Source organism: Solanum pennellii, chromosome 4 (genome assembly GCF_001406875.1).
Source record: "Solanum pennellii chromosome 4, SPENNV200".
Taxonomy (NCBI): Eukaryota; Viridiplantae; Streptophyta; class Magnoliopsida; order Solanales; family Solanaceae; genus Solanum; species Solanum pennellii.
Window position 1 is genome coordinate 54,784,212 of NC_028640.1, and position 11,080 is coordinate 54,795,291.

At 38.8% G+C, this 11,080-nt stretch overlaps 1 protein-coding gene and 1 pseudogene across 1 annotated transcript; one reads left to right on the forward strand and one right to left on the reverse strand.

Moving 5' to 3' along the window:
* Nucleotides 1–2,777: 2,777 nt before the first annotated feature.
* LOC107016790 lies at nucleotides 2,778–3,280 on the reverse strand (annotated as a pseudogene).
* A 1,647-nt stretch (nucleotides 3,281–4,927) lies between these two features.
* Nucleotides 4,928–10,858, forward strand: LOC114076970. Its single transcript, XM_027916777.1, has 2 exons — nucleotides 4,928–6,026; nucleotides 10,563–10,858. Exons 1-2 carry the CDS (start codon nucleotides 5,038–5,040, stop codon nucleotides 10,690–10,692), a joined length of 1,119 nt encoding a protein of 372 aa, XP_027772578.1. The 5' UTR covers nucleotides 4,928–5,037; the 3' UTR covers nucleotides 10,693–10,858.
* The last annotated feature ends 222 nt before the right edge of the window (nucleotides 10,859–11,080 follow it).

Here is an 11,080-nt window from a genome sequence, read left to right on the forward strand (position 1 = left end):
ATAATTATTTATGTTTGAAAAATTTTTAAATTATAAAATGTTAATTATTTTCCCCCCACCCCGATCATTAAACCCTACCTCCCCCACCCCTCCCCCCAAAAAAATTAAAAGTTGTTTTAAAAAAGATTTTTGGGCTGTCGATGTTGGGTTCAAGATCAAGTGTCGAGGGTTAGGTCCTGGGTTGAATATCGATTGGATGTCTGGGTTGTGTCTAGGTTTGAGTGCTTGGCTTAGGTCTAAGCTCAAATATTGTGTCTTGAGTCGGAAGTCAGGGTCAAGTCCTAGGTCAGATCTCAGGGTTGGATTTCGAATCGGTCGTCGGGGTCAGGACCATTATCAGGATTGATTTCCAAAATCAGAAACTATTTTCTTAAAAGACATTTTTCTACTCTCTAGCAAAAAAAAAAATAGTTTATTGAAAATATATTTTTATTCACCAACCAAACACTAAAAAATCTCTTTTCAGAGAATATTTTCTACTCATTAACTAAACGTGAGAAAATAAGATAGAAATCTACTTATTTTTCAAGAAAATATTTTCTAGATAAACAACCGTTAAGTAAATCATAAATCACATATAGAGAATCTAAAAAGAATACCAAGGTAATTCAATATAACAAAAATCTAACTGACCCTAATAATCCTAAAAGGTGCATAAAAGAGGCAAGATAAAAAGGTAAACTTGACCGGACCCTATAAACTCGATAAGTACACACAAGAACTAACACTAACAATGAATAACAGCAAGAAAAAGCATGAAGCACCAATCGGAACTCAAACATGGGTTGTTAAAAATCTGACATAGGTATAGTTACAAAGAATTAAGAAGGTATAGCTCATCCTGAAATCTTACATAGGATAGCTATAATGAAATTTACCCTCCCTTTGAACTTTATGTCGGGATCAACATACTATACATAGAATCTCAGAATCTTACATCTAAATATTTACAACAAGACTAGCATCACCCAAAATCTTACATCGGGTCAGCCATAGAGAAACCTAGCTTCTCTTAGAATTTTTAATCGGGATAGTTGCAATAAGACCCAATTTTTTCCAGAATCTTACTTCGGATGACCTAACCACACAAAGATAAACCAAAAAATCTAGTACAATACTAAACACCTAATACACTATAATTTTCTCAAAGATGATACTAAAGGGGTTTCCAAAGGTCACTCTAACCCTAGTTTGATCCAAGACAAGCCTAAGCCATACGAGACACCAAGTCTAAAGCCTAATGCATACTCTAATCAACCCTATGCTATGTCAATAACTAAGTGATAACAATCCATACATAAACCATGAAAACGAGAACACAAATATAGATAAGGGCAAGTAGCATATTTTTTAGAATAATCAAAATAAGGCTACGAATGCTACAAGGATATCAAAAATGATCATACTAGAAACCAACCCACATACAAGCATAAAATCATTCTAAAACAACCAACGAGCCAAGTCTAATATTAGTAAGTCATAGTATTACACACACATGCTATGAATATACTAAAATGTGGCATTTACTTTCTCGGCAGCCTCCGAACGAATCAATCCTATCAAATTTGTGATCTATACATCAACACGAGCAAATCAATACCCACAGTGCAATAAACTTTGAGCCTAATGTCAGGTCAATAATGGGCTCATGGGACCCACGCGTGGAATCACCAAATTGACACCGCCAATAGGTCATATATATCTTAAGAAACTTCTGCATAAAAGTTAGGTGCATTCTGAGATCGAACAAAGCACAAAAAATGCGAGGGCATTTTTGGTCTTTTTGATGAAAAAGTAGTAAGTGGTGGCCTTAAGGTATGTCGGGTCAAGGAAGTGTCGTATTCATGTTATGATAATTCTAACAGAGTGGAACGTCGAACTTAGTAAGAGTACATACTTGATATATGTGCAGAAGATTTCGAATGAATCTCGAGGGTCCATTAGGAGAATTTTTAGTCTTGATCTTTATGTTGTTGCTAATATCTGGTTTTCCCCTTCGCATTCGTGGAACCTTGACCATATTCATAAAGGGTTTGGCTTTCTAATCTTCACGCTAGTGGGGTCTTAAATATGTTCTCAAAGAGTCCTTTAGATTGGACTTCACGTTCACGCCCAGTGGGTCACGTTCACTAAAAGCATTTTTGGACAACTCCAGGTTTCTTTTTTGCAAACGTTTCGAGTAGGTCATGTTCGCATTGAAGAAAGGACCTGGGCAAAATATCTGATTTCCCAAACATATGATTTCTTCCCTTTTCTCTTGTTGATTTTGAGAGCTCACTTTAGGTGATTCCAAAGGTAGTTTTCAAGACAAATCTTTTGAGCAAGTAATATGTAACACCAATACTTTATTTGACATTCTTTATCTATTGATTTTAACACAGAATTTATGATTTCAAATCAAAATTGGGGTGTGTGTGTGTGTGTTTACCCATGGACACGAGTCTTAGAACTTTGGATGTTTGGGGATCATATGAGTTTCAAAATTATTGGGTAACATGTTTTCCATTAAAAAATAAGTTTCCTTATCCTTTGAGAGTTAATAACTGTGATGGTCACTCAACTATCAATTGTTTCATAAAGTCACTCAATTTTCATTTTCAGCTCAAAAGTCACTGAACCTATTTAATTGTTTTTCATTAAAATTTAGTGAAATGAATTTTTAATCATTAACCAAAAATTTAAAAATCAAATGTATATTCATTTAATGACCTGCCCATTTAGCTCGACTTGCTAAAAATATAATATGAAATATTTTATTTTATCACTAATTAGTTAAATCATTCTCTCTTGTCTCCCCTATTCTTTCCCTCTGCTTCTTCTCTTTTCTTTCCAAACCTCTCAAAAGCTAAAAGTGGTTCTTGATCTTCTGTCCATTCAGGGGTATCCCGTTGTCCCAATTAAACCTCATCTGAAGCACACCTTTACAAGATCTCTAAGACAGATATTCCAAGCAATGTCTGCAAGTGAGGAACGATCGTCTTGAGGTATAAGTTGCCTGGATTTGTCTTCAGCTCTTCATACTCAGCACTTCCCGCTTCTGGCATGAACTTTCTACTTAATGTAGGGCAATTAACAAGGTAACCACCATAAGGGTATTGCCCAAAATTGACGGTTGCTTGAAGTGCTAAAGCAGTCCATATTATAATCTATGAGCTCTTGCACAGTGTGCATTATAAGCCACCAGGGGGCTCATCTTTCTTGTCACCGAGTCCTTCTTCACAAATTTGCTTCCACCGTATTTCTGTACTGTCTAATCTGATTTGTAATGGAAGTTGCAATAGAGGGAAAGAATGGGGGAGACAAGGAAGAACCATTTAGGAAATTAATTGTAAAATAAAATGTTGAATATTATATTTTTAGTGGGTCGAGTTAAATGAATATATATTTGGTTTTAAAATTTGGTTAATAATTAAAATTCCATGTAACTAAATTGTAACGAAAAAAATAATTAAATAGGTTGAATAATTTTTGAGTTGAAAATGAAAGTTTTGTTGAGTAAACATCAAAGTTACTAACTCCAACCTTTGGGTTTGACTTTTTGGCTCGTTTATTATTCATCTTTTTTCTCATTCTTAAATCATAATTGAATAGATTGTGGGGATTCTATGGATCGGTGCATGGGAAAGGCTTAAACTCGACCGGTTCTTATACTTGTTTGAGTCATCACTGTATATTATTCCCATGAGTGATGTTGTTGATCTATTGAGTGAAATTGTCACCCTCTCATTATGCATATATACCATCTTACATACTTGTAATTGTGATGAAACTCTGATATGAAATGACACTATGAGAAATTCAAGAAGTTATCTGAAAAGAGGATGTCACTTCGAGGGACATGCCCCGCACCGAGGATGAATACAGATATGAATTCGAGCCATGTTCTCTGCGCCGGGGTACATGTAAGGACTTATATGTCCCACTTGGGTCCCGTCTATCCTCTGAGCAGCGAGTGTGTATCGGTACGACAGACATGCAATATTCTCTATGACATTTGCATTGCAATTGCACCTCATTATCATTGATTGTTGTCTGTGAGTGATTTACTGTCAACATTGATTGATTTCTCTTGTAAGTGTTACCTGAGTTCCCCTTTCTCCGTTAGTGTAGTTGTTGGACATCAGATGGTGGTTAGTTATTCGCTGAGTTATTTCTATTGTGCTTTATTACTGTTGTATTCGCTAGGATGGATTGAATTCTGATTTCTATGTAGGTTGTCGTATTTTGGAGGTTCGGATGATGTGTTAGGGTTAGGGTGTTCATCATCACTTTTTTGGGTCAGGGATACTTGTTGAGTGCCTTTGTTTTTAATGTACTCACTCCTTTGCTTTTCTGCACTTGTGTACGTTACGACCCAGTTTATCCTGATTTCTTCCTGCATTCCGAGGCTTGTACTTAGGAGTACGCGAGGTAGTTACTAGTTGCTTCAGAAGATGTCACACATCCTTTTAAATTATGTCTTTATTCTATCATAGAACTAAAGACGTTCAGACTTAGCTTGAACTCTCATGAATATGTATTATTATCTAGTGACTTATACACGTGACACCAGATTTTGGAGAATGGTAATATTTATATTTATGGATTCTGAGTAGTGTTTCTTAGTTCCCTGATTTCTTTCTTATTTCCACAAAGGCTAACCTCTCTAGGTGGGATAAGATAGGTGTCGTCACACCCGATTTTTCAATTGTGACATGAGAAAAAAGCATGTACTTTGCTGCGAAATTTTGTATCACTGGGTATTCGTAAAAAAATATAATAGAAAATATTCGATATATAGGGCAGAAAAACTAAAATACCCCATTAAAAATGAATGTAACCACACACGTACTTAGTACCTATCAGAAACTTGTGGCAGAAAAAACATGAAAACATCAACCTTACAAACATTGGTCCCAATTTCAACTAGTAACAAAATAAGGTAAATTCCCCTTTGCTTTGAGGTAAAATCAGACTGCTAAATTATTATGCATTCTCATTCTCCTTCTTCATTCATATTGTGACGACGAGCGAGGAGATTATTGAATTCTAGCCAAAATGTTCATTCAACCTCCTTTCAAGATCTTAGAGATCAATGTGATTTCTGCCCAAGACCTTCCTCCCGTCTCGAAAATGTTACGTACTTTTGCAGTTGCATATATACATAATAATGACCATAGATTAACAACTAGGGTGGATCATCAAGGTAAAACAAACCCTACATGGAATTATAAGATGATTTTTCGTGTGGATGACAAGTTTCTTAATTCAGAATCTCCTTCTGTAATGTTTGAGATCTACAACATTGCATGGTTACGCGATCTCCCTATTGGCACAACACAACTTATGATAAATAGTTTTTTTCCTCCTCTTTCATCCAATAATCCAACCATGAGATCAACTACGCTTCATATTCGTCGTCCAAGTGGTCATTTACAAGGGCTCCTTCATGTTAGTGTTCAATTAATTGACACTACCCCTCCAGAAATCCTCTGTTCGGAAAGTGAATTGATCAACTCAATATGTACAACCGACGTTTCATCATCAAAAGATGAAAGAAGAAATAATTGTTATGATGAAAAGAATGACAATACCTCGATTATTTCTGACACGCTATATGAAGAAGAAATTACCAAGAATACTCATGATAGGGGAATGTTACAACGTTTACGTAGTAAACGTTTAATGTCTAATAGCAATTCAGGTTTATTATCTCCAAATCAAAAGATGAGAAGGACATCAACAGCAGTGTCATTTTGCTCAGGGGTGCAACCAATACCATCATTAGTGGCAGAGGATATGAAGAAAGGATTGTACCAAACAGGGGAAGGAATAGATTATGGAAGTTGTATATTTGAAAATTGGACTATACAAGGTGAAAAAGATGATGAAATCCAATCGATGCGATCAAAAAGCTTGACATGGGGCTCAGATGATCAAGTTCACGTGCAAGAACTCGTTGAGATTAAAAAGAAACCGCGAAGAAGAAGACATGATACGGAAAGAGGAGGATTATTTTCATGTTTTGGCAAAGCATATGGTTTTGAATTCTGTTATGCGGAATTCGAGATAATACGAGAAAATATAAACGCTAAAAACAAGACAACAGATTTACGTGGTTCACCAATAAATTGGCTACGTCCACGGGAAGAGGGAGAACAGTTTTATTAAGGAGAGGCAAGAACAGAATTACAGAATAGGGTTTGCCATAGCGTCTATATATAGTGCTAAGCTATGCCCTAACAGGCTTGGGCCCAACATACAATTCAAGGCATTCAACAAATCTCCACCTTGACTTGAATTCTCCAAACAGATTCTTCAGACGCACTATGATAGTGCCAGGCCTCCCCCTCTTCCTCAGAGTTGCCCCGCAGGGCAATTAACAGCTTCTGATGTTGAGCAAGTCCAAACAGTGTTGAAACTTGCTCTGTGGAACCGGCTTTGTGAACATATCAGCAGGATTATCAGCAGTTCCTACTTTCTTCACCTTGATTCTCTTCTCACTTCTCAGAAAATGATACCTTACGTCAATATGCTTGGTTCTCTCATGATGGACTTGATCCTTGGCTAGACAAATTGCGCTCAAACTGTCACAATACACCGTAGCCTGATCATGATGCAGACCAAGATCACTAACCAGCCCTTTCAGCCAAATCCCTTCTTTTGCAGCCTCTGTCAAGGCCATGTACTCCGCTTCCGTAGTAGACAAAGTCACTGTAGGTTGCAAAGTTGCCTTCCAACTGACGACAGATCCTCCAAGGGTAAACACATAGCCAGTCATCGATCTTCTTGTGTCAACATCTCCAGCATAGTCAGAATCAGAATAGCCAGTAACCAAGCACTGAGTATCACCTCCATAAATGAGACCAACGTCAGATGTACCTCTAAGGTACCGGAAAATTCTCTTCACAGCCTGCCAATGTTCTCTCCCTGGTTGTCCCATGAATCTGCTCACTACACTGACTGCATGTGCTAAATCTGGCCTTGTACAGACCATAGCATACATCAAACTTCCTACGGCACTGGCATAAGGGACTCGTGACATATACTCCTTCTCTTCTTCTGACTGTGGAGCGAACATGGCAGTGAGATGGATATTGGCAGCACTGGGGGTATCAATAGGCTTAGATGAAGACATGCCAAACCTCGCCAAGACCTTCTGAATGTAGCTTCTCTGTGACAAGAAAAGTTTCCTTCTCTCTCTGTCTCTAATGATCTCCATCCCTAGAATCTTCCGAGCGGCTCCCAGATCCTTCATCTCAAACTCAGCACTAAGTAAACCCTTCAGCTTCTGAATGTCATACTTCTTCTTTGCAGCTATCAGCATATCATCTACATAAAGCACCAGATAGATGAATGAATCATCCTTGAGCCTATTGTAGTAGACACAACAATCATATGAGCTCCGAGTATAGCCCAACTTCACCATATAGCTGTCAAACCTTTTGTACCACTGCCTTGGAGACTGCTTAAGTCCATATAAGGACTTCTTCAACTTGCAGACGTGATTTTCCTTCCCTGGAACTTGGAAACCATCCGGCTGAGTCATGTATATCTCTTCCTCCAACTCTCCATGTAGAAACGCTGTCTTCACATCAAGTTGTTCAAGCTCCAGATTCTGATGTGTAACAATCGCTAGTAACACTCGGATGGAAGTATGTCTGACCACTGGTGAGAAGATCTCATTGTAGTCCACTCCCTCTCTTTGGTTGAAACCTCTGGCAACAACCCTGGCTTTATACTTGACTCCTTCTGCTGGTGATATCCCTTCCTTCTTCTTGAAAACCCATTTGCAAGTAATAATCTTTCTCCCCGAAGGCTGTATGACCAGATCCCATGTCTGATTCTTGTGTAGGGACTCCATCTCATCTCCCATAGCGGCAAACCATTTTTCAGAATCAGAACTTAAAATGGCTTCTTTGTAAGTAGACGGCTCAGATGTATCTACCTCTTCAGCAACCTGCAGTGCATAACCCACCATGTCCTCAAAACCATACCTCGTAGGTGGCCGAACTCCAACCCTCCTTGGCCGATCTTGAGCTATACTCCGATGGATATCTGATGGCATAGATTCTGGAATATCAGTTTCTGTCTGTGGCTCTTGATCCTCCTCTTCAGGTTCTTTCAAATCGCTCTCGTTCTGAATGACTTGAAACTCCACCTGTTTATCAAGACTCCCAGTTTCTGACGTAGTTGTAGGCTTCACAATGGTTCTAAGCAGAGAACTTTCATCAAAGACAACGTTCCTGCTCATAATAACCCTCTTTTCTGCTGGAGACCAGATTCTGAAACCTTTCACTCCATCTCCGTAGCCCACAAATACTCCCTTTTTAGCTCTTGGTTCTAACTTACCTTCACTGACGTGATAGTAAGCCGTACAACCAAAAGCTTTCAGATTTGAATAATCAGCAACTTTTCCTGACCACATCTCCATAGGTGTTTTGCACTGTATGCCTGTATGTGGTCCGCGGTTAATCAAGTAGCAAGCTGTACTAACCGCTTCTGCCCAGAATCTTCTATCTAGCCCAGCATTAGAGAGCATGCACCTTGCTCTCTCCAGAAGTGTTTGATTCATCCGCTCAGCTACACCGTTCTGCTGTGGTGTATTTCTGACTGTACGATGTCGAGCAATCCCTTCATCCTTACAGAATTGATCAAATTCAGACCAGCAGAATTCCAGCCCATTATCAGTTCGCAACCTCTTGATCTTCTTCCCTGTTTGATTTTCCATCAAAATTTTCCACTCCTTGAACTTCTGGAAAGCTTCACTTTTATGCTTCATCATGTACACCCAAGTCATCCTTGAGTAGTCATCAATCATGGACACAAAAAATCTGCAGCCTCCCAAAGACTCAACACGGCATGGACCCCAGCAATCAGAATGGATATAATCAAGAGTGCCTTTTGTTCTGTGAATGGCCTTTGGAAACTTGTTGCGATGTAGTTTTCCAAAGACACAATGTTCACAAAACTCTAGGCTTTTAACCTTATGACCAGCAAGAAGATCCTCCTTTGACAGAATTTGCATCCCTCTTTCACCCATATGACCAAGTCTCATGTGCCATAACTTAGTCATATCCTCCTGGTGAACTTCTGACGATGCAACATGGGCTGAACCTGTAACCGTGGAACCTTGTAGAAAATACAAAGTACCACGCATGACACCTTTCAGAATCAGATTTGAACCCTTCCAGACCCGCAAGACTCCATCTTTTCCCGACCAGCTGAATCCCTTGCTGTCCAAAGAACTGAGAGATATCAGATTTTTCGTCATCAATGGAACGTGCCTGACCTCGTTCAATGTGCAGAAGCTACCGTCATGTGTCCTTATCTTGATCGAGCCTGTCCCAACCACCTTGCAGACAGAACTGTTGGCCATCGAGATGCTGCCTCCGTCTATCTGCTCATAAGTCGTGAACCACTCTCTCCTAGGACAGATGTGATAGGATGCCCCAGAATCGAGAACCCACACATCTGAATGATGAGTGTGCTCATCCGCAACTAGGGCAATGTCTTCTTCAGAATTGGTGTCTTCTTCAGCAACAGCAGCAGAAACTGATTGTTTTTCCGATTGCTTCTTCTTCTTCGGACAATCAAATTTCCAATGTCCCTTCTCCTTGCAGTAATTACAAACATCATCTGGCTTTGCACCCTTCGACATCGGCTTATTTTTCTTTCCGCCGTTTTTCCTTCCCTTTCCGCTACTGGTGAACAGACCGGAAGGCTGTATGTCCGTACTTGTGCCGTTAGCCTTATGCCGTAATTCCCTGCTATGAAGGGCCGATCTGACTTCTTCCAGCGACACAGTATCTTTCCCAACAATGAACGATTGAACAAAATTCTCAAACGACATTGGGAGAGATACTAACAGAATTAGGGCAGCATCTTCATCCTCGATCTTCACATCGATATTACGCAATTCTAATAACAAAGTATTCAATTGCTCTAAATGTTCCCTGAGTTGTGTACCTTCAGCCATTCGTAAACCGAATAGACGTTGTTTCAGAAGCAGCTTGTTGGTTAGAGATTTTGTCATGTACAAACTCTCCAGCTTCAACCACAGACCAGCAGCAGTCTCTTCATCCGAGACTTCCGTGATGACGTCATCCGCGAGACACAGCATGATCGTCGAATGCGCCTTTTCCTCCAGAATCGCCATCTCAGGAGTAACGACGGCGTTCTTGTCTTTCGACAACGGCGCCCAGAAACCTTGCTGTTTCAACAAAGCCCGCATCTTGATCTGCCATAAACTGAAACTGTTCCTCCCTGTGAATTTGTCGATTTTCACGTTCAAAGCAGACATCTCGAATTCTCCAAGAACACCGATTAACCGAGAGGCTCTGATACCAATTTGTTATGCGGAATTCGAGATAATACGAGAAAATATAAACGCTAAAAACAAGACAACAGATTTACGTGGTTCACCAATAAATTGGCTACGTCCACGGGAAGAGGGAGAACAGTTTTATTAAGGAGAGGCAAGAACAGAATTACAGAATAGGGTTTGCCATAGCGTCTATATATAGTGCTAAGCTATGCCCTAACAGGCTTGGGCCCAACATACAATTCAAGGCATTCAACAAATTCAAACTTATTTGTGGATCAAAAAGCCCCAAAAAGAAGAAAGACAAGAAACATGAACGCCATAAAAGCCTTCCTTATAATAATAATAATAACCATTATGATGATAACTTACACAGGTTTTACATATAATTATTCATTTTTTTAAATTTTTGTTGACAGTAATTCTGATTCTTATGGCAATGTCAAAATGGTTTAGAGTACTCACAAATTGTACCAACATATAATAGAAGGAATGAAGTAAAAGTCTCTCTAGACATAATACCCATACATATATATATATATTAGTTTGTTTATAGATTACAATTTATAATATAGAATTCAATGATGAATTATTAAACCATAAATAGTGAGATCTTTGCATTTCTACTAGCATACAAAGCTCTTTATACTTTTATCTCCTTTTCCCCTTTCCTTAATTTAATCCTTAAAACATTATAACACATGTTAGTGTAGGCATTTTAATATTTAAAAAAATAAATAAAATAATCCATATATTGAATTATCACATTGACAATTT

What these genes read in the sequence shown, in the direction of transcription:
- LOC114076970 (XM_027916777.1), top strand. Translation starts at nt 5,038, where the DNA reads ATGTTCATTCAACCTCCTTTCAAGATCTTAGAGATCAATGTGATTTCT. An exon ending in GGCAAAGCATATGGTTTTGA is followed by an intron (nt 6,027 to 10,562) that starts ATTCTGTTATGC and finishes GGCATTCAACAA; the next exon opens with ATTCAAACTTATTTGTGGAT.